Source organism: Diadema setosum, chromosome 22 (genome assembly GCF_964275005.1).
Source record: "Diadema setosum chromosome 22, eeDiaSeto1, whole genome shotgun sequence".
In the NCBI taxonomy this organism is placed as follows: Eukaryota; Metazoa; Echinodermata; class Echinoidea; order Diadematoida; family Diadematidae; genus Diadema; species Diadema setosum.
Window position 1 is genome coordinate 15,756,326 of NC_092706.1, and position 24,582 is coordinate 15,780,907.

At 39.2% G+C, this 24,582-nt stretch overlaps 3 protein-coding genes across 4 annotated transcripts in view; 1 reads left to right on the top strand and 2 right to left on the bottom strand.

The window, feature by feature from the left end:
• The window catches only part of LOC140245032 (heterogeneous nuclear ribonucleoprotein K homolog), a 39,847-nt gene extending 34,151 nt beyond the window's left edge, over window positions 1-5,696 (bottom strand). For both annotated transcript variants that reach the window (XM_072324625.1, XM_072324622.1), the window contains exon 1: window positions 5,639-5,696. The gene's annotated coding sequence lies outside the window, so the exon portion shown is untranslated. The remainder of the gene's footprint in view (window positions 1-5,638) is intronic.
• Window positions 135-8,798, bottom strand: LOC140245163 (uncharacterized). The gene is made up of 4 exons (XM_072324762.1): window positions 8,786-8,798; window positions 2,790-3,008; window positions 1,952-2,271; window positions 135-1,424 (listed from the first exon to the last, which is right to left on the bottom strand). Exons 1-4 carry the CDS (start codon window positions 8,796-8,798, stop codon window positions 135-137), a joined length of 1,842 nt encoding a protein of 613 aa, XP_072180863.1.
• A 2,902-nt stretch (window positions 8,799-11,700) lies between these two features.
• LOC140245444 (uncharacterized) lies at window positions 11,701-13,128 on the top strand. Its single transcript, XM_072325022.1, has 2 exons — window positions 11,701-11,912; window positions 12,492-13,128. The coding sequence occupies exons 1-2, from the start codon at window positions 11,752-11,754 to the stop codon at window positions 13,126-13,128; spliced, it is 798 nt and encodes a 265-aa protein (XP_072181123.1). The 5' UTR covers window positions 11,701-11,751.
• Window positions 13,129-24,582: the final 11,454 nt, after the last annotated feature.

Genomic DNA, 24,582 nt, shown 5'->3' on the forward strand with positions numbered 1-24,582 from the left:
AAAATATCTAAAACATATACAGTATATACAAGTAAGCACATAACACAGGATCATTACTATGATTACTACATAACAGAGGACCCATTAAAAAAAACCACCAGCCACTACCCCCCCCCCCCTTACAACCGCCCCAACTAGAAACCACCTGCCTCGTACATTACCACTTCCTCTTCTAAATAACCCTCCTCCTTAGCCTTATTTCCCTCCCTATCTGCCACCCTCTTTGTCTTACTAGCCTCCCCAGCCCTTCTATCTGCTCCCCGTAATCTAGAGTTATCCTTCCTACGTGCAGACAACAAGGCATGAGCTCCCATTGAGAGATTGAGGCTAGTTAGCAGTCTGTAGCGACCGATCTCGGCGCCGCAGTTGAACGCCATTACAGCCATATTGACTGCAATGTGAACAACTTTGGCAGTCCTCCATACGTGTTTGGGACACCTTTTCCAGATGAGCTGGTTGAAAGCTTCATTCTGGTTCTGGGTGTACCCTGGAAGACATCTCGAGAGAAGACTTTCGTCACTGAGTCGCTGGAACACAGGCAAGAGGGGCTCAAGGAGCCGCCCATCAAGATGGTGGTCCTTGTCCTCCATCTTGCCGTGTTTTCTGTACTCACACCAAGCGTTGTCAGGGCAGTACTGGTGGCGTATCTCATCATCAACTTTGCAGCTGTGATAGAGAATAGCCAGTATTGCCTCCTGCAAATTCTTAGTTGCCCTGGCCTTATCTTCATCATTCCTAATTATCCCCCGGCTACCACTACGAACTGTATTTCTGTATAACTTACTAAGCCTACCTACTGTCCCCTCATCCGCATTACCATGTAAACACCCTGCCCCACGTCCAGCCCCCCGCTTATTTAGCAACTTCCTAAATTCCTGACTATGGTTCCCACTCTTCCTAAACTTATCTAAATGATTAAACATACGCTTCCCTACATGTCCTACACAGTCTAACTTCTCTACTTTACAATCCTCCCCATATGTGTCTTCTACTGCCCTAAATGCCTTACTATCCCCATCGCTTACCATGTACCTATACCTTAGCCTATGCTTCTCTTCTGACCTACCCCATATTGCTACTGCTGCATCTACTTCCATTTTCCCACTAGATCCCTTGTGCCCTCCCAAACAATTGTCCTTATGCCCATCCCACCACTTCCTAAACTCCTCTGTATCCCTATCCCACCCATCCCTTAGCTTACATTCTCTACAATCCTTAGAAAGAACCTCCCTGTCTAACACCTCCCCTGTGTCCATGCTAATTACCACCCCCACCCCATGATTAGACACAAACCCTCTCTTATGCCAAGTCCCATCATATGACACTGCCACATCCAGCACCTCCTCCCCCGCCAGCTCTGGGTTCTCCTCCACAATATGAGCCCGGACACGACCGGCGGCCTCTGTCATCTGCTGCTCAGCTGTCTGTAGATGAGAATGGACAACAAACACACACAAAAAAATTATTTCATTACTGATATTGTGTGATCACAAGTTAACTATTTCTATTTTCAGTTTCAGTTTAGTTTATTTTGCACCAAGCATTAAAAATATACAGAGCATACAATAAAACATGAATGTACAAAATGAGATACAAAAAGAGAAAAATTCATAGGACATACGACATACAAGCAGAAATAATGTGGCGGTATGACTACATAGAAAGACAATGCCATTGGTGGGGGAAGCAGCAAGAAAGGAAAAGCCCTTGTGAGTAGCTGACCCATTGTACAGTAACATACTACCTTTGACAGATTTAAGAAAAAAAAATGTCAGTTAAGTTGACAAAACAGAACAAGTCAGACCAATGCAATCATTACAAAAGAAAACTACAAAGGTATGGACGATAACAACACAGAAAACAGCAACAACAAAAAATAGACAATTTTACATAAGAAAAGAAATTTTCAATATTGAAAGCAATAAAACACATAAGAAATATCATATCTTACTGCTTCGCTCTGAGACTTCAAGTTGTTCAGGTGCTCCTGGAAGCTTTTTGAGTTGACTGGGGATGGAAGGTTCATATATGAGCAGAAGTCAGCCAGTCCTTCACGTCCCAGCCCCACCTCCACTGCTGCGATGACAGAGCGGCGGTTGATTTCTGCAGACTGCCCAGCACCCTCCGCTACATTGGCAGATGTTTTGAAGCTGTGCTCTGTCTTGCAGACAGAGCACTGGAGGACAAGGGTGCTACAGAGACCACTTCGTTGCTTGTCAGCTTCAGCAAACTGCAGAACGCCTGAAATTAAAAACACAGATATATGAATTTGGCATCATATTTCAGTCAACAGACAATATACTACCTGATTACTCATGTGGTAATGTTAAATGTTCATCTGAAAAAAGATACTGTAGTGGTAAGTGTAGCTGTCTGGTTTATGGGTAGTTCATTATCCCTATGTTGCCTCATAATTTTTACATGCACTATGACATTTACACTACACATCACGAGACCATATCATATACAGAAACACACCTATATCTGTTCGCTTACAACTTCTGCAGACTTCGATCCATATCTATGTATTAAAGTTATCGTACTCAATGCAAGGAAAGTCATATCTTTATATGATTATTCCAGCCACAAAACTTGACATGTAACATGAGAGTATCAGTTTAGTACTGCAGTATATTCAGCAGACACTGAACAATTGAATTACGAGCGTTAGACTCGTAGAGTAAATTTACACCGCTTTCTTGAGCTCTAGTCTATCTATGTTGTAAAGGAATATACATTTATTATCATTCACAATCAAATAACAATTGATTAAATACAGAAAAACTCACCTCCATGGCAATGATGGTCTTTGAATTCGACTAAAGCTGCATTCAGCACGAGCAGGCTTGTTATCAGATTTGAGCCCAAGATGTCAGAGCTGGTCCCACACAGATCTGAAGGTGTGGGACCACACTGGGAGGTCAGCTTTCTCCTAGAAGCAGTGTCCTCCCCAACAGTGGCAACAGGTGTAGCGGCTGCTTCACGCTTCTCCCTCTTCTTCTTGGGGGCTCATGTAGTGGAATTCCACTGAATCTCTTCTTTTTCTGATAGTAACTCAATACCATATTTAGAACACGATGTGTACAGTGTGTTCTCTGTTTGTTTGTTTTTTTTTTTTTAATTGCTCTGTTCCTTATTTTGACCAGTCCCGATGCCCAAAATGCGACACATTATCCGTCAATAAATTGGGTGCCGTCAGCAATAGGGCAGACATGCACGTACGACCCAAAAGTCATAATACACTCGCGAGGGATCGCTTGATAGTGCAGTGTGACTTTTCGATGGTAAAAGTGTCTGCACGCAGTATAGTATTGCACTCTTGAGCGATATCTATATCGATCGCGACATTTCACGTAGATCTTCTACCACACGTTTAAATAGCCAGATGTATTATTTTTTAACGTTCAAAAGGTTATATCAAAATTCTAAATCATGTGTATAAAACTAAACTGTGTAAATATAGGCCTATTTTATTCTGAAAATTCAACTCTAATCTATATCCAGATTTTCTGACTTTTGGGCTTGCAAATTAAATTTTGATCATATAAAATGCCATCGAGTTCATCCAGTGTTTTGATTTTCTTAACGATTAATAGAACCTCTGATTTGAGATTCAATTTAGCTATATTATTCTAAATTAGATTTTTTATTAAAGGCTGAGGCCTGAGCCTGTGATTAATATGACTAGATTGTAGAATTTCTACATGCAGCATATAAATATACATTTTAAAAGCTGGGGATTCCGATTCGATTTCCTGAACTCTATTAAAAATTTTAATAGAATTCTAGGAACTATCCAGACTAGCGACAATTCAGATTCTATACGTACATACTGATTTGTTAAATATCTTGAGACTTGATTTTACTTTGTTCATTGGTCCTATTTTTTTTTCTATTATTTTGTTATTATTATCATTGTTATTGTTATCATTTAATATTCGTTATTATTATTATTATTATTATTATTATTATTATTATTATTTATGTACACAGTGCAGTTGCACTACTTCTTTTCTAGCAAATTCTAGCTTCGTAGTCGTACATGTTTGCCGCAATTTTATAAATGAAATATACGAAATCCTCAAATTCACCGTCACATACGTACACAACGCCAACAGTGTATCGTTTGACAGTATAGTAGCATGGCATGTGCAGTGCACATGCGGTGCATGCCATATAGCATGCAGCGTCCGCCGCGGCCCCCGTACGTCCGGCGATAGAAGGATAGCGAGCTTCGCGATGCCGCGGGCGTGTATGTATACTGTACTGTCGTTTTGGAGCAAACTTGTGCTCAAACTTTCTGAAAAGACCTTAGTCTGACATCAGGTAGAAAAAGAACACATACGAGAATGAAGTGAGTATCAGTATGTTATAAAAAACTGAACGAAAATTGTGTCATTTTCGCGTTTTCAGGAGCCGGTGAATTCGGCCGCCTCGCGATCGCGAGTTGGGAATATTCCGTTACGGAGGGATACCATGCATGAAGCCTCGCAAAATTACATGACGGTCCTATTAACGAACCTTTTGACACACTCTGGTTAAATGACCGACCATGACGCACACCTGGGTCAGTTTTGTGACTGACATTTTGCTCCCATGACGGTACCAGGCGTCATCAAATTGGTGGTACTTGACGCGACCATGACGCACATTTCCCGGGGGTCAAGAGGTGCGTCATACAAATGACAGCTGCATAATTGACGTTATAGAGAAGAGAATTCAAATATCTAAAGAGGAATGTATTTACCATACGTAGCGAATAGTATTAGGCCTAGTACACGTACAGTGTGGGGGTTTCATCAACGAGTTCGTCGGAGGTTTTCACCGACAAATTTGCTATCAGCCAATCAGACGCAAGGATTTACACTGACAACTGTTAAAAGGTAATGAAATCCTTGGTCTGATTGGCTGATAGCAAATTTGTCGGTGAAAACCTCCGACGAACTCGTTGATGAAACACCCCCCTGGGGGGCATTTCATCAACGAGTTCGTCGGAGATTTCACCGACGAATTTGCTATCAGCCAATCAGACCAAGGATTTCATTAGCTTTTAACAGTTGTCAGTGTAAATCCTTGCGTCTGATTGGCTGATAGCAAATTCGTCGGTAAAAACCTCCGACGAACTCGTTGATGAAACGCCCCCCTGGGGACCATTTCATGAAACTTTTCGTCGGTGATTTACACCGACAACTGTTAAAAGCCACTGAAATCCTTGCGTCTGATTGGCTGATAGCAAATTTGTCGGTGAAAACCTCCGACGAACTCGTTGATGAAACGCCCCCCAGGTCTTACAGTAAGTGCCTCACACTATTAGCTCCATGCTCACACTAACGTTCGACTTCTACCGTTACACTACAAACCACACCTTTTGCGTGTGGTGCTATGGTGAAACGCCACAGTCTGGTCTGTGCACTAACACTACTACCAGCTTGTACGCACTACCCACGCTGTCGCCGCCGACAGGTTATACACTTGTAATGTACATACACCAAGTTGTCCAAGGTAGTCAAGTGTAGTTCGCTAAATAATTTCCCATTAAGACAATACTGATAATTTTTGACAACAGATTTGCATACCAGCCATGTAACAAAAAATTTAGAAAGCCAAATATCTAATATAGAGCACGTCAGAAACTTACGAAGTAACTAAAATCGGGCCGTAAACCTGTTTCTTCTTCCTCAATAGTCGACACCAAAGCACTACCAAGCGAAAAGGACTCTTTTCTCGAGATCGAGATTGTACTGACGTGACGCTATCTACACATCATTCGCCCAAATCGCTATGTTTATCGGTCGCTGCTTTTGCATCTCGCCCAAAGATCTGGAGCCATAACTTTTATGGAGTGAATCCATAAATGCAAATGTTTAATGTGTAAAGCCCTTTTTGATTGTATCAAATTATAATGCATGTACTGTTTTGTGCTTGTTAGTATGTTTTGCTTTGGTTTCAATAAAAACATAAAAAATTGTACGTTATAGAATAGTAAGATTTACTCAATTTTGGAATTGTTAAGTTGGCTAAATCATATGGAGCTTTAGTTGTTGAAGACTGGCATGCTTGCATGTGTAATTGTAGGTCTCTCGCCTCATAATTAACGACAGAGACAAGTGTTGATTAAAAAAAAAATGAGTATATGAATGGTGATAATAATATGTAGCCCCTCTTGTATTTCACAGAACCAAATATCGATAGTAGGTAATGATAATTACATGACCTACAAATACAATTATCAATATCAGATGATAAGAGATCATCACCATGACAACTCCCCATGGTAGTTCTTTGAGCTGTACTGATGCACAGAAGATTCAAGCATCAATTATCATTATTACCGTCAGTATATTTGATTGTCACCATGGCTATATTATTGATAATTTATTTCTTTATTCATGATTATATAACATAGTTGGGTTTTTTTTTTTGTGACTCTCTGGTTCGAGAAAGTGATGAGCCTTTAGCACATCTAACGTAGCTCCATGATTTGTGTATGTGTGTGTGTGTGTGTGTGTTTCAATGTCCATTTAAGCAATCCGTAGTAGCTAACTCATGAAATGAAAATGCAATATTCCTATGGTTGGCTGTCAATTAATAGAGGCTCAAAGGAACTGAATGGAAGAGGTTTCACTAAGAATCGGTCCTAAACTCTGAAAGTAGTGGAATCTATGCAAATTAAAGGAGGTACTGATGGCATCACCTCATCTTTAATATTTACCTCTTCACAAGAATAAGTTGTAGCACTGGCCCCCTGAAATAATTGTAATCTTGGGAATGCACAGCATCTTTTTTACTCTTTTAAAGGGGAAAAGGGGTTGATTATTTTCGCTGTACATGTACGTAGTCTGCCAACCATGTATTTTTTTTTTTAAACTGGTGTAACCCAATGTGACATCAAAACCTCTTCTAATTAGAGTGTTCGCATGGTTGCAACCAATATGATGTTCACTGGAAACATGAAAAACTTCAAATTCCACAACTTTCTTATTTTCTGTCAACTTTGATGACATTTTTATTATTCTGTTCATCTGCATGATGTACACAGACTTTTAACTCATGACAATGGTGGGGAAAAGTACTTTAATGTATATGCCCCTCATCAATAAGTTATCACTAAGATTTATCCATACACATTTTAGGGTATATTTCAATGGAGCATGTTACACATTAGATCATATTCAGCTATTTGATAAATAACTAATGGAAATAAGCAAAAATATCTTCTCTTAAAATCACAATGAATTAAGACCACAGAGATTGAATTTACTCGTAACATACAATCTTATGACGAAACACACAATTGCATTTTTTTACTTGACAGAAAGCATAGTTTATCGAATTTCAGTAGGATTAGCATTCATATTTTCCATGATGAAGAGACATAGCTCTATATCATTTGGGGAAAAAAAGCAAAATATTGTAGTGTAAACTCTAGACCAAAGAGGTTTATACAACACACTCTGGACGACCAAACTAATTGCATTGAACGCCATTTTACACGGCGAGTTTATACGGGGCGTTATACTGTAGGTCGAGGTGTAGAATTTCCAGCTATTTCCAGTGCGCAAGAGCATTTTCACGGGTGGATCGAGCGGACGGCGGACGCTGCGCAAGAGCATTTCACGGGTGGAGCGAGCGGACGCTGCGCGTTGTATTGGCGGCTCTCGATCTTCCCACGTACCTCCCTGGATAAACTTCGTACGTGCACAATACGCACGCATTTCACGCACCAGTGGATTCGCATTGTACTCTAGGGGCAGAATTCCACCTCCACCCTGGTTCATACATTGTACATTTTGTACCGTACTAGTATTGTGTGTGTGTGTGTGGGAGGGGGGGGGGGGGGAGGGGTCAAAACTTTAAATTGAGGATAGACACCGCGTGGGGTTGGAGTATTCAACCTCCCACAAGAAGGGACTTTTGAAAATTATGCAAAGTAAATATGACTTTCTAAGCGTGGTAAATACATTACAATAGTCATGTTTGAATAGTATAATAGGGATCGTAGTAAAAATGTCAAGCAGGTAGAGCCTATAGTTCAATGCAAGGATAATATAGGGCCTATATAACCGGGGCATTATGTGCAATTAAGATTTCTCATTGGGTGGGGGATTGAGCGACTGAATATGTTATTTATTATTTATTTATTTTTATTCTATTTGGGGGGGGGGGGCTGAGGTCCGTTTCAATGAAGTCATCACATAAAATTATTTACAAAAACTCTCAGAATGGCCAAAGTTGCTCAATTATGTAGGCATTGTAGCTATGTAGAGAAGTAAAATCCATTTCATGAAGTCTCTCATAAGTGTGTCTAATGAGTCCCTCATAAGACCTTCATGAACTTTGCAGACCCCTGATGTGGATTTATTGAATAAACATGCAAATACAGAGTGCCTAGCGCTGGTAGTAATATTCACATGAAAGCACAATTCCGTCATTTACCATGTATATCTGATAAATATATAAATAACTATAGGCCTACATGTACAAAACATCCTTTCGGACAATGCGTTGTTGTAATGTGCCTAATTTTTCTTGCACCTATATTTCCCTCAGTACCAGGTATACAATTTCCATTTTTGTAATTCCTCTGTGCAACTGAATGTTGTTGGATATTGATATATTACATCATCCATTTTTCTTGCATGTATTTACATATTTAGCTGATACACAAACTGATAATAAACAGTCAAACATTATTTTGAAAATAATCTGAAAGAATGAATCAGATTACTCGGAGAATAATGAGCCTTGTTTTACATGTACCGAATCCTCTAAGTACACATCTCACCTGCGGCCGCCATATCAAAAACATTTGAACGTCAGGCCTAATTCTGTCATTCCCTTATTTCCATGTAGGCCTAGTTCATAACAGCACAATAAATGTGCATTAGACAATTTCGGTAAGCTGCATTAACTTACAGAAAACAGGGAGGTGGCCCTGCCGAAAATGTAGGGCCTAATGATAATTCCACAAAATTTCATTTTTCAGGAAAAGTAGGTTTCCTTTCTTTCTGAAAAAGGTAAGGCCTACAGTACGTTTCAAGTGCTCTTTCATTATGTTAGAAAAGTGAGAATATGTTGAATTTTCTTAATAGGCCTACTCTAGTATTTTTTAATATTGTTATCAACAATGACGTAATGAAGTGCAGTGGGGCCTGTCTTATAAAGACTTGTGATAGAAATCAATCACAAGTTTTGTTGAGAGCTGCACTTCTGAATGCAAGTTGCGATTGATTTGGGAACTTGTGATTGATTTGAAGGCTTTATAAGACGGGGCCCAGGCCTACTGAGTACTCGTAGTCTCCAGACGCCACCGAAATTCATACCCTTTAATTCCATGCTTAAATAAAAGATGAATTGTCCTTTTTTCGATCATCACTACATTCACTGAGGCCAGATGTGTTCCTACATACCAGAACTTCTATCACTGATACCTTCACTCAATCCTCCTTTTAAGCCTACACAGTACACTGTACTTATTTTGGGCTTTGGTTTCCTTTAGGGGTTATTGAGAACTTGGCGAAATTGATGGCGAAATTGAACTGTGAAGTTTTGATAATGTTTTGATGCCTATGAATACAACGTTTGTTTACCACGTAGGCCTACAGTGCTTGTTTTAGCAGTCTACTGACATACTCTGAGTACATCACAAGATGTACACGTATTAGAGGGAGGGTGCTACTGCCCCCCCCCCCCCCCCACACACACACACACACATACACACACACACACAAACACACACACATACATTAAACGCGACCAAAGAGCTCGAGCGTACGCTCTTTTTGGTATTGATATTTTGTAGAGTATGGGCCTGGGCGTTGGGTACATGTCGTGTTTTGGTCTTGGGCAGAATACACGTGTAGAACAATCGTGGGGTCGTGTTTTTCTCTTCCTCATTTACAGTCAGTAGTGATCTACAGCTTTCGTTGGTTCTATATTGACCAGCAAGCAGCTCGGTTTCTTCAGAGAGGTTGGTATTATGTCGTCCCTCACCTCTAGATGTGAGATAGGGGGAAAACTGCGATTGATGCGATCATGGTCCCATACGTAATATTCTACGCAAGTAGAATCTAACCCCGTTGCGGGGCGCTGTATGTACGGACTACGCAAGTACGGGTTTGGGTCGCTGATACAGTACTAACTTAGTTCAGTACTACTATTCAGTCACGTACGTGTTGGGGTGGCTGTTGCGGTTAGTAGAAATCTAGAATTAAATCTTTTTCATTTTCATGCTGAAGTGAAAAGATCAGGATAAATTGGATGACATATTCTAGGCCTAATTTATATAAGATTCAGTGTGAATTTGAATAGACTAGCTATAACTTACCTTTAAGTTTTACCCAGCAGAGCATTGTACACAATACCCAACAAAGATGTAGACAATCTAGATGTGCCCTCCAATAGTTCTTGAAAATGAATATAACCATGAGTTTCATACTCGTTGACCTCGAGATCAACCAGTATCATGTGTTGGAGGACCAAAAACAAGAATGACATCAAATGATTCAAATGGAGTATAAATACCTTGGAGTAACTGTAACACCTGACCTACGCTGGAATACACACTGTCAAAACATCAGGTGCAGGGCCAGCAAGACCCTGGGACTTATACGCCGAACATTGCCATCATGCTCAAAGGAAGTGAAGTGTAGAGCCTACACAGCATTGGTTAGGCCTAAACTGGAGTATGCCTCTGAGGTTTGGAACCCTCACACCTTGACGTCCATTAGCAGCCTCGAACAAGTGCAGAAGGCAGCAGCCCGGTTTGTTGCTGGTGACTACAGATGGTCTACATCATCTACCCGTCTGGTGTCGGCACACGGATGGAACACGTTACACCACCGGCGACTCCTGGACCAATGTTCACTTTTTTACAAAATCCACTATGGAGTGGTAAGCCTACCATTGCCCTCAGCGGTTACCCCTGCAACCTACTATGGAAGGAACGATCATGACCTCAAGTTCAACATACCCAAGACAACTATTGATGCATTCAAGTACTCATTCTTTCCAAGGACAATTTGGATCTGGAACCGCCTGCCTAGTCAAGTTGTACATGCCACCACCATAACAACATTCAGAGAAGCTGCTCTCCCATGTATTACAACCTTGCAGCCTTCTTCTGGATCACTCATCCTTTAAAAGGAGGATGCATTCAGATTTTACTCGCACAGTGCACACTTTTATTGTGAATAGAGATCATCACCATGGCACCTCCCAATGGCACACATGTGTAGTTTCATCCCAGTATAGCTTCTTGGAGCTGCGAGAGGGATTACAGTATCAAGTATCAAGTATGACATTTGAATGATACGATTATGAAGGTTTGGAAACCACAAGATAATGGTTGTAACATATTTATTGGGGATGTTTGAGAAGATTAAAAACTAGAGAAAGTTGATAAGTTCAAACTTCGAATTGGAGTTTTCTAAAGTCTATTAGATATTCTCATGTTATCATATTCTCATGTGCATGTTCTATGTTTATTTTGAAATTTTCGGCTGTAATCCTTTGCTGGATGCACATCACCAGGCACATTTTATTTTCAAGACTTGTACCCTCCAAACTATGATTAACAGGTTCACTGGTAGCTGTGACAGACTCAATGAAATGCATCTGTATTAGAGGGACAATGTGATGAATAAAGACTTACATCAAGTGAATGTCGCTGTCAGCATCAGATGAAAAGCTGGCCTGTCCAAGTAACAACATAGAAACAGTGTAGCAAGAAAGAGACTTGACAGTGGAACCATGGCCGCAACAGTGAGGAGCTCAACGAGACTCAAGTCAAGGAAGTCTTTTCAGATGCCATCCAGAGACGATGTGCTCGATCAAATTGAGGCTGACCGCACACCTCACAAAGGCTTCAGTCAACTTCGACCAAGAAAGCTGATCCATGATCTTGTGAAAGGGTATGTTTGTGAACAATCCAGCACTGGAAATTTTCAAAAGTCAAGAAAACTTAACTGGATTTGATTGTCTCTGTTTATGCATTAGTGATGTCTGTATTACAGTGTACTCTCGTTCTAACAAACAGGGATATGATAAAATTCTCTAATTTCATTACAATGAAGTAAAAAGATTTCAATTTCATAACTAACATGTGTTTGGTGAAAGCTGTTTTGACTCTTAATATTCAGCTGGCTTACCATGTTCCAACTCTTTATGATTGTACCCCTGAAATTAAACATCACCCGTATAATAAGGTCTTGATGCAGTTTCTGATGTACTGTTAAAGATTTATGAGCATTCATGACATTAGAGGAGAGAAACACTGTTATTTTGAACTCAAGGCACATCCTTTAGTTGTATCTTGTATCATGTGTCTTCAGAGATTACTAGAGATCCTCTTGAGTTGTTGATAAAGAAAAATGACATATTTAGAATAGGATAAGATAACAATGGAAAATCAGTGCTCTATAGGAATGTTTACCTTCAAAGCTAACCTGACATGAGCATATTATGTTTGTTTTGATATTTGTTTTAAACAGGCACAATCGATACAACAATTTGGATCCCATCTCCCTGTATGACGATGACGCCATGTCAGACTTCATTGATGATGGCAACGAAGATGACAGCAGGGATGAAGAAGAGAATGATTCCAGCACATCTGAAGATGATGACAGTGGTAATGATGAAACTTCTGGTAATGAAAATTCTGATGATGATGATGATGACAGTACTTCTGATGAAGTTGAGATAGTTTATAAACTGCACATCAGGTACAGCCAGAGAAAGAGTAAGGTGAGAAGGAAGAAAAGGAGCTTCCAGTTGATTTCAGATGAAGAAAGCGACAAAGACAACAACAACAATGATAGCAGCAGCAAGTTGCAAACTTGTCCGAGGAAGAGAGGAGGCAGAAAAAAGATGAAGGAGATTACTCGGCATGATAAATCTTCAGCAGTAAGACAACACGGCGAAGAGAAGCCTGATGTAGAATGGGATGTGGAGGAATTAGGTATCAGTGAAAGTACAAAGTTGAGGCGTCGTAAAAGAAGGGCAACATTGGAGAGCAGTGATGATGACACACCTCAAGAGGATGAAGATGAGGATCAGAAAATTGGAATGAGATGCGGTGGTAAGAAGAGGAGAAGAACAATTTGTAGCAGTGATGAGGATACTTAAGGTGTGATTTCACGGAGCACGCGAATGATTTGCGAAGGACGTGAATGGCAAAATCCAGCATTCCTATTTTAGTCTGCAAAAGATCGCCAAACGAACGTGAGGGTTCGGAAGCGTCGTCAATTGTTCACAAATGTTGTTTTTACTTCGGCGAGAATTTCAAAAAATTTTGAAATTTTTTGCGAACCTTTTCCGCACACTTGGTCGGGATTTGCTTGTGATTTGTTCTCGAAAGTGTCTTTAAAGCCTCGTCATATGCGCAAGACCTTCGCAAGACACGCGCGATGTTCGCAAAATGTTCATAAAACCCCAAACAGACACTTAAACTTTGGAAAATGTCTCGCATATGTTTCGCAAAATCTGTGAAGTTTTTCCAATCATTTTACGACGTAACCGCAAACTGTTCGTGTACCTTTTGAGACATTCTTACGAACGTCTAGCACATGTTTGGGGGATGTATGACCTTCGTTTTCTACAAATCAAAATCGTAGCATACATCTAAACATCAAACAATTATTAACAACTATATAATAAAAAAAAAATTAAAGACTAACAAAGAGAAAGAAATGTTTGATGTACAAAAAATCGCAGAATCTAAAGTATGTCAAAATTACATTTGAAACTAGAGATTATGTGTTGGAGAAACTGCAAAAAAAACCCCAAAAAACAAATGCTTTACTAGTGGAGATAGGTCCTAAGAAAAAACTCTAGGCCCACACACAATAGAGAAATGAGAGAAAAATAAAGGAGAAATACAGCAAAGAATAAAAAATTCAACTCAAGACAGCTCCCACCTCTCCTTGGGTATATCTTCTCCCATGATTATTGAAAAATTTGTGTTGTTCGCATTTACGTCGTGTGTTCTTCGTGTACGTAACATGCTGTACTTTAGCAATGATACACATGACATTCGCACATACGTCGTGAGAGCTTCGCACAAATTGCGCAAGAATGGTTTTCAGCTTCATTGTCTGAACACATTTGGAGAAAAACTTTTCCAAATATTGGATATTTCCATTCGCGTCCTTCGCAAATCGTTCGTGTGCTCCGTGAAAATCACACCCGTAGTATAAATGAGAGTATTAAATACTCAACCTGGTGCAGCCAGAGGAAAACATATTCACAGTTGACTACCAACGACGTGGTAATTCAAAGACTTCACAGTAAAATCTTTGTGTTGAGCACATCAGATGGAAGACTGATGGTGAAGGTTCACTAAGTGAAGTCCAGTGTAGCTCTGTTTGGGATAGATTGATATTTGAACAAACAAAGACACAGAGTATGGCCTGTCCTGTGAGGTATCAGTGCATGGTCTCTTGTCATTTAAGGTCCCGATAGAATAAAATCACATTTTTTCATAAGCAGTGATATTGTTAGCAATCAAACATGCAGATTACACAAGGTAGTGTTGTAACATCCCGAAAGTCCCCCATTGACAAGCCTTTTTAAAAGGCCCCCATGCTGATAGAACTAACAGGTGTGAAGGGAGAGTGTCAAAGCCAAACATGTTGGCATGAAAGCCTTTTGTTTGATACATGCAAATGTGATTATTAGGCCTATTCATGAGCTGGTGAAAAACAAACCCATGCACTACTCACACTGAATACAGTAATTCAATAATTTACTTTGACCGAGAGAATTGCTAGATTTGCCCATCAGCTGTCAGTGCAAAATGAACTACAGTGCATCAGCTTCTCCAGACAGAGCTCTCCTGGTTGGTTGTGTCTTTCACTACAATACCGAATACCAGGTACTTTTAACAAAATTCATCAATTCACTGACAAAAGTTAGGTAATCTAGATAGGTCTGAAAAGGCTGCCTATTAACCTACACACAATTCTTTGCTGAAAAAACCAACCTAAATAACAACAAACACATTTTTGTGTTGCTATAGCTCAGCAGCAGTGACTTTTAGAGGTTGAATGGCTGTAGTTGCCAACAGTGTGACTTTTGTGATATTTTTATGCCCAAATTATGTTCAAAATAAGGCAGAAATAACATCAGAGAGGATTCTAGAGCTTTCAGAGATCTTTAATGGATCCTGGACCTTGGCTTCAAGGGATGTTGTAGTTTTAGCTCATGATGTGTGCTGTGCACATAATATTGTACATACATGTATTATTATATTCAGACAATCAGAGTCTCCAGTTTAGTAGGGGGTCTAGGCTGGAGAATCTCCCGCTTAGATTAAGAGATGTTATTGGTTGGAGTCTTTGCAATGGAAAAATTGTGAGTTGATAACATCATCTCAGCTAATTTGCATGTGTTTGCAACCAATGTCACTATTGAAATTAATACTTTTAAGACTTTAACATTCCTTACTTTTCTTATTTCAAGTTTGATTTGGATGAAACTTCTTGTAGAAAAGTTGGGTTTGTGTTGTATGAAGATACAGTGCACTCCCGTTATAACGAACACGGTTACAACGAAATTCCGGTTATAACGAAGTAAGAATTTGGGCTGCAATGTCATCCACTCTATGTATTTCTATTGTGTATTTGTTCGGTCATAACGAAATTCCGATATAACGAAAGAAAACTGCCGGTCCCGAGGACTTCGTTATAACGGGAGTCCACTGTACACTATCAGGTGATCCAAGAATTAGAATTATCAGGTGATCCAAGAATCAGCCTGGATCTCATGGCTGAACATTTTGTGCATACGTTATATTGAGCAAAGTGTGTTACATACACTCATTATTATTACATATTTCTATTGGCGTGCTAAGTGCTGTAATGGTGCAGAAATGTGTTGCGCACATTGTGTTGACATGCTGATCCCGTTATGTCTGCATCATGTAGAATAAATGATTTGATGACAAGATTTTTGATCTCGCTGTATCAACATCCTATAGAACAGATCATGCACTTGCGCTGAGATGATAGAATATAATTATATTTTGTACAATGGGCACAATGCATCCAATGCCCCAAAACTCCCAAATTATGGAATCTCTCACAAACATAAATAATCGTCTATAAAACCAGAAAATGCTTTGAGTAAATGCATATGAGTGTGATGAGTGTGAGTGTACTCTGTTGATGTCAGATCCAGGGCTCAGGAGTGGGGCCCATAGGAACCTGTATCAAATTTGGGACAAGTTTTGACATTTTGATCTTCTTTGAAAAGTGTATGGTCAAAATTTCTGTAAACGTGGTAGGTATTATTGCAAGTGTAGTAGAATTTACTGATGGACACGATTCTCCTGCCGGAGGCCCCCAAAGTGCAGTTGGCCAGTCAGTCAGTTGCAAATGCTGTGGATAAAATTACTTTTACTTCGTTTGAGTGATTGACTTTGAATGTGGCACACATTTCCAAAGTAATATTGAGATGTGCAAGACACAGGTTTTGTCAATGTCAGTTAAAGCATCTCCTTGGTAGCAACATTTTTTAACTTGCCTAAGCCTCAAGTAAGCTATTGAATAATTCACCGTCCAGCGCCTGGTGTGCATCATGCATAACTTTCTACATTTTCAACTTCATACTGATAACCGTAAGATGGATTTTCCCCAAACTACCAGGTCAGCAGGTAAGATCTTTAGGGTGATAGGATCTCAATTCTTCAAAATGGCACCATGCCCCTCCCTCATGAGGATACCCCCATGGTACCCAATTCCTTGAAATTAAGGAATCTTTAAAATCCTCCAATCACTGTTGTATGATGTGATATTCAGTTACCTTCAATGGCACATATGAGATAAAGCTATGTTAGTGCTATGATTATAATTTATGTACATTGGTGACTATAGTTTTGAGTTCGTGCATGGCAGATCCAGGGTTGCCCCTTTTGGGGCTTGGGGGAGGAGGACCAAATGTGGGGCCAGTTTTCACATCTTGAACTTCTTTTTGAAAATTCAAGGTAATATTTTCTACAAACTTGATTGTATATTATCTGTGATGAGATATAATTTCAAATGGACATCATACATGCCTCCTGGAGGCACCAAGCAAACGCCCCTCCAAGTTTGCTATGCACTGATGACTTTACTGTTTAGATAATAGCATGTAACAATATGTGGAAGGTTAACTTGCGATATGTATACTCAGGAGAGTGCTAGACACATTGCATGGATCTCTTGTGTAATGCCCATGTCTTGATTCAACCATATCCACAATGTATAATGTGTATGTAGATGTACAGTATTGAGGAGAACCTCCCCCAATGTTTCTGAATGCAGCTTTAATACACAGCCATGGTTCAAAATGTTAATGGGCAAATTAAAACAGTTGTGGAAAACTGTTGACAAAAAAATATACACCTATATGCAGTGCAGCTTGAGACATGTACGAGTCATGTATGTTTGATTGTGGATACTATTATACTTTCAATTCCCCATCAGAAATTTATATGAATTACTATATAGAGTACACCTATCAGTATAATATGTACACAATGTGTATGTGTGTGTGTGTGTATGTGTGTGTGTGTGTGTGTTAATGCTCTGCATGTCTGAAGAAGTTCATCTAAATTACAGAATTATGATACACTGCATTTTGACAGCATAGGTGTACGTGTAAGCAGGGAGGTATGAGAGAAGAAGAAACACTTCATATATGAAATATTAGAGAGCATATTGCTCTAAAAGATATCAAAAGTTTATTGGATGAAATCGCTGTTGAAATGACTGAGCTATCCAAAAACAAAGCAAACCAAAGTGGTCCTAATGAAAGTGGGTCCCATCTTTTATTGGAATCACTGTGTTTTTGGATGTCTCAACCATTTCAAACCCAATATTCATAAAATAGACTTGCAATTCCTCTTAGAATGAGTTTATGCTCTTTCATGCTTCACCACAGGTGGTTTTTTATTATCACGCAAAAACTTAAAACCTGAAGCTAATCCCTACCAAAACTATACCATCCCTTTAAATTGTTAAAATCGAGAACCTCCTCTTTGTCTTCATATCTTAACTCATGGAAGAGCGGCTTGGAGCAGGGAACATAAGAGTCGGAGGACATGCTATTGAAGCATCAGTTGTCATGCTTTATAGAACCTATATACTCATAATTTTGCACAAATTGCGAAGAGATATAACTCCTCTTAACTCCTCGATCCCTGCAACGATATAAGAGAATAGAATCACTACACTGTCTTATTCCATACGAAGAGGTGTTTAATGCCGCCACTAAAAAATATTTCAATACGTTTCGTATGTGCCAAACTGGATCTGCCTCACAGATAGGAAGACAATGTATTCATGACTCATTGCATAATGACTAGCCACTTTTACGGAAGATCTGTATACATGATGGTAAATAAGCTTCGCTATCCAGTCATACAATATGCACCTGTAATCGTAAAGACACGGGATGCGCGTTTAGAAACTGCGCAAGGTTGATGAAATCAAAATCAAAATTGCTCGGCTGGGCATGTCCGATCACTAATTTATGACTGCTTATAGACAAAGCTGTATGAAGAGATTTACAGACATACATACTGGTATGAGTGAACAAATAGAGGCAGGATAAAACAAGTAGGCCTACTGACAAAACAAAATCATATCGTGATAACTATTTACAATGGCTACTCAAAGACTTAAAAACAGTTTGGCTTCCCTTATTAACCACACACACACACACACACACACACGCACGCTACAGGAGCCAGCGGGACGTATAGTGCCATTGTTCACTTTTTGCCTATATTTACCGAGCTTTTGACTGCTTTAACACATCAGGGCTTTAAACACAATATTGTATTATTGTTATATGTATATATATATATATATATATATATATATATATATATATATATATATATATATATATATAGTGTGATGATGCTGATATTCCTACCGCACGCCTCTGTCATCTTAAGTGAAATTATAGTTGAGACAATGTAGATAACAGCGACATCTTCTGTTATCTACATTGTCTCAACTACATATATATATATATATATATATATATATATATATATATATATACATATATATACACATATATATACATATGATTGAGACAATGTAGATAACAGAAGATGTCGCATGAAACAGGGCAGGACAAGACATCCAGGCAACTCAAACGTCTGCTTAGCAGGTAATTATGTTATTTAGTTTATTTATGATATATGTTTGATAATTTTTATTGTATGATATGTTTGTATGCTACAAAATATACTCACTATATACACTCATTTACAGTTATACATTGTTGAATGTGTTGCAAAGTGCCAAAAAATATTGCCAAGTATGTCATGTAACTATTAACTCATGCTCAACTTATATTCAATATATTGTGTTTATGACTTCAGATTTGTTATGCACAAAAACATATATTTCGTTTCACAAACAGATATTAAAGCTGAGGAAGACCACGGTCGAAAGCTTCACAACACTGCCGGTTTCATGCGACATCTTCTGTTATCTACATTGTCTCAACTATAATTTCACTTAAGATGACAGAGGCGTGCGGTAGGAATATCAGCATCATCACACCATATATAATATATATTATATATATATATATATATATATATATATATATATATATATATATATATATGTATATATACATACATATATATAATCAGAGAGAGAAAAGAGAGAGACGAGAGTGGTTGTGTTCATCAACAAGAAGATGCATCAAACAATCGGTCATTTTCTCAAGGCAGTGTCAGTTTAATTTTTGAGGAGAGAACCATATAGTCCCAATAGGATAATAACAAAATGAACGTATGTTTATATTCAGCAGCCCTCTTAAAAGGCTACTGTGGTGACGTATTTACATAGCCCTCCCAATTTTGTTTGCGGCTGCTACTCTATGCCACAATTCAATGCTAACATTGACCTTGAAGAGCGATGGTCAGGAGCAGCTCTGCCATTGGTTTTCAGCAAGTCATTATTAGCACAACTGAATAGTTATTAATACCCGAACAACTCAGTGACTCAGCATATTTTCCCGGCAGCAGCAGTAGATGTCGCATGCGAATCGCTGTTCAAGTTGTGTTATCGTGGCGGGAATGTCAATGTGATGTTTTCAAACACCTTTCTGGTCACTGAAACAGACGGTGGTTCTCGTTCTCACCAGTTTTTTGCCACTTCTCACAAGGTAAGGGTCTTGTGGTTTATAGATAACGCCAATTTTCTAAATACCTGAAGATGTTGCATGAAAGTTGCGTGACCAAATTGGAGAAGGCAACAGCGAATCAAAAAATCAAAACATGATAATAGTTCAAATTCAAACCAGCCTTGTATGCTTCTTGCAGAAGCTGAAAATGCGTGAACCTATATACCTATAGTGCCCAACGTGATCTTTTAGCTTGTGAAGATAATGAATTGATAATTAATCATAATCTTACGTAGGCCCTACTCTCGGCTCATGCTTCATCCACAGACCAGTGTTTATAAACCCACCGGGTTAGCGATGAAGTGTTAAACAGGCCTTGTTGTGATTTGCATAATGGATCTTAAGGGCCTGGGTGTATATGCGTATTTTTATATCCTTGTACTGACATTATTTAGCCATTTTAGCGTATTTGGTTAGTATAAAGTTGTGACATGCAGGAGAAAGGATTCTACAAGACATTCTGAATCCCAGAATTGATATCGGCCCTAAGATCATGATGCTGTGTGGCTGATGTAGTGAGAGTTGCCCGTATTTCGGGTAAAATGGGACCGTAAACTTCCATTTAGTGAGATTTTTCCCCCACATAATCGGTAAAAAAAAAAAAAAAAATCTTCGATGAACTATAAAAATGTATTAACAATGTGCAGAACTATGAAGTAGGTATACAGTGCAACTCGTGATTGCTGCATGGCGTTTTGTGCTGTAATGCTTTGTCATAAACATTTGCAGGCGCATGCATTGACAAGAATTAAATTTGAGAGGCGGTTAATATTTTGAATTCTTCAAATTAGATTTACAACGTCAATTCAAATGCAAAATGGGGATTTGTTAAATGATGTTGTATAAGATGCTTAAGTAATACAAACAGACAACTAATAAGATGTTGGTAACTGGTTATTTATCTATCATGCTGCTTCTGTTGGTTTTGACCAAATTCAACCAACTAATATGCACCATGGTTAAGATTTAACAGGGTCCAGTTGGTTAATCCCCAAAACCAATAGATATCAGTAGTACCGATTGTCATGCTTTTTGTGTGTGTGAGTGCGTGTTTTTGTTTTCGACTTGATTTGTATTTTTTTTTAAATACGTATGTACCTATATACCAACTATATTCCGTAATGACACTCTTTAATGTATCAAGGCGGTGGAAAATGCTCCCACCTCCCTGACTGTGTTTACTACTTATTAGGTATCACAAATTAGTTAATACGCCTTATCTTTCATCGTCATCCGTAGTGACCTTGTTAAGTCATTATAGATATACTGTATTTCTTTTATCATTGTACAGTCAACTTCTATGGGAGGTGTATTAGCCAGAGAGCTAGCGACCACTCAATTTACCCCATCAAGCCCAAAAGGTTTGACCCCTCAGAGTTGCTGGGGCCACCCTCCTCATTAACAAAATGCGCGTCAGCCTGGTCCCGGAGGGCGTGTTCGGCCCAAGGGACCCCCCGAAAAGGGCCCTTGGCGGGTGTAATTTACCCCATGGAGCCCATGAAACAAACTTGGTCTAAAAGAACGTCCTATGGGTGTACATCATAAAAATATAAAAACTGACAACATATCTGGTCGGGAAAGGGGTTGCCAGACCGCTAGTTTGTACGCACAAACCCTTGTTGGTTGGTATGGAGTCTGCGTCAAGACTACACTTTCCCATAGGCCCTGTACTGTAGCGTCTCCCAACAGTCTGAAGGACAGTGCCACTTGAGTGCATGTTGTAGTCTTGGCGCAGACTCTATTACTCGCAACAAGTGTTTGTACCCACAAACTACCCGGTATACCCTGGAACCCAGGGTAGTTTGCAGGCAGAAATTGACCAGGCACAATAGAACACACACACACACACACACACACACACACACACACACACACACACACACACACACACACACACACACACATGCACACGCACATACACTCACACATACTGGTACATAAAACATGTCACATAGGTTCTACAGCCTTACCTTGCACACAATAAATGTCAGACCTATAAGAGGTTCATACCTTTTGATTGTTTAAATGGATCCTATCAATGGACATTTCAGCAGGAACACTAAAGGGAATTTAAAATTTGGGTGAATTTGTATCATGCTTTACTGGCCCCACCATCTACATATCCTTTACTATGTATTCACCTTATCAGACACAAATGGAGCTTTTCAGAAAATGCTGAAATAAACCTTTCATTGTGAGTACACTTCAGTTTCAGACCAACCACAGAAGCACTAAAGGTCAATCGCATAACATATTGAAATAAACCATCATCATCAGTGCATTAAACATAACTTTAAAAAAGTTCATGCTAATAACCAAACTGTTGGATACAGCTGGTCGGAGTATTTCCTTTTCTCACTTTTTTGCATTTAAAATGCAAATACCAAGTCTCAATCCTTACATGATTCTTCTGAAAACCTCAAAATGATAATTTCTTTAGTTTTTGGCTGATAAAAACCACCCTTTTATGTATAAAAAAAAAATCAGAAATGATCTCCATTCATTCTCACACTCAGTATAGTGCATGTCACCTCATTGCTTTGGACAAATATCTGCATAATAATATTTATAAAAGTAATGAACATATTAATCATGGTGTTCTACATAATCTGTGTAGCCTACATGTACTGCTGAACTTCCTTGAAACATCAAATAACAAGGTTCACAATAGAATGCTTATTTCAGCACTTTTGTCAACTTCTTGTTTCTGGAGATACTTTAACTTTAATTCCCAGCCCCAGACAAACGAAACTCAAATTATGGTGTCACATGCTGCAAAGACTGCCATTGACCTTGGCCAGTACACAACAAGTTGAAACACTGACTATAAGGCTCTCTTTAAATATACGTGTAGCGTGCAAGCTGAGAGTGTGAACTAAATTGATCTCTTGTTCTCTTTACATCAGCACTTTTGTCAACTCCTTATTTCTGGAGATACATTATCTTCAGTTCCCCAGCCCCATAAAAACAAAACTCAACCTGTGATGTCATATACTGCAAACATAGCTTATGATTGCCATTAGCCCTGGACATTACACACAAAGTTGAACCGTCAAATTACCAACTGAATGAAACGCTAGCTTCATTTCTTTCTCTAACTATAGCATGCATGCAGAGAGCATCTACGTGACTGCTCTTTGTGTTCTCTTTTATATCAGCGCTTTTGTCAACTCCTCATTATATGAGATACTTTGTCTACCCCCCCCCCCAAAAAAAAAAAAAGAAAAGAAAAACAACTTTCAGGCTGTCACATATCATATACAGTTACAATGTAGTTCATGTTTATGATTTAGTTGCCATTAACCCTGGCAATTACCCATCAAGTCATGCATCATACTGTATGGTAAACAACAAAGGGCTTGTTTCAGCATATTTTGAAAAACTATTTGTGGCGTATAATCAAATTGTACATATTATATGGATACATTATAATACACTACTCTATAGGATAAGCAGCCTGTGTGGCCAGTAAAACATGATACAACTTCACACAAATTTTAATCAGTGTTCCTGCTAGTGCCCATTGATAGCATCCATGTAAAATAATCAAAAGGTATATGAACTTCTTATATATAGGTCTGACATTTTTATGCGCAAGGTATCATGGCTGTAGAACCTAGTTTTGTGTACCGGTATGTATTTACATAAAGGAATGTGTGAGCGTATGTGTGTGTGTGTGTGTGTGTGTGTGTGTGTTATATTGTGCCTGGTCAATTTCTGCCTGCAAACTACCCTGGATCCAAGGGTATACCGGGTAATTTGCAGGCACAAACCCTTGTTGCGAGTAATAGAGTCTGCGCTAAGACTGCTACATGCACTAACTGGCACACTGTCCCAACAGAACTCTGGCGGCTGTCCCTCAGACTGTTGGGAGATGCTGCAGTACAGGGCCTATTGGAAAATGTAGTCTTGACGCAGACCACAACTAGCGGTCTGGCACCCCCTTTCCCGACCAGATATTTTGTCAGTTTTTATATTTTTCTGATGTACACCCATAGGACGTTCTTTTAGACCAAGTTTGGTTCATGGGCTCCATGGGGTAAATTACACCCGCCAAGGGCCCTTTTCGGGGGGGGGGGGGGGGGTCCCTGCGGGCCGAACCCGCCCTCCGGGACCAGGCTGACGCGCATTTTGTCAATGAGGAGGGTGGCCCCAGTAACTCTGAGGGGTCAAACCTTTTGGGCTTGATGGGGTAAATTGAGTGGTCGCTAGCTCTCTGGCTATATAGATAATGATGAGACTTATATGGATTATAAATGAGAAAGTAATTGTGAGCGTAATTAGAAAGAAATAGTAGTTAGTGTAACTTTGACTTGTTAACAAGATTATTAGGACCAAAACATTGCTGTGATGTGAATTTGTGTCAACTATACACGTGATGTAGACACA

Bases quoted from the DNA above. Each gene is read 5' to 3' on its own strand.
- LOC140245163 (XM_072324762.1), bottom strand. The intron at 2,272-2,789 runs GTGAGTTTTTCT...AAATATGATGCC, and splicing joins AGACCATCATTGCCATGGAG to AAATTCATATATCTGTGTTT. The intron at 1,425-1,951 runs GTAAGATATGAT...TCTCATCTACAG, and splicing joins TGAAGTCTCAGAGCGAAGCA to ACAGCTGAGCAGCAGATGAC.
- LOC140245444 (XM_072325022.1), top strand. From the start codon at position 11,752: ATGGCCGCAACAGTGAGGAGCTCAACGAGACTCAAGTCAAGGAAGTCT. The intron at 11,913-12,491 runs GTATGTTTGTGA...TGTTTTAAACAG, and splicing joins ATCCATGATCTTGTGAAAGG to GCACAATCGATACAACAATT.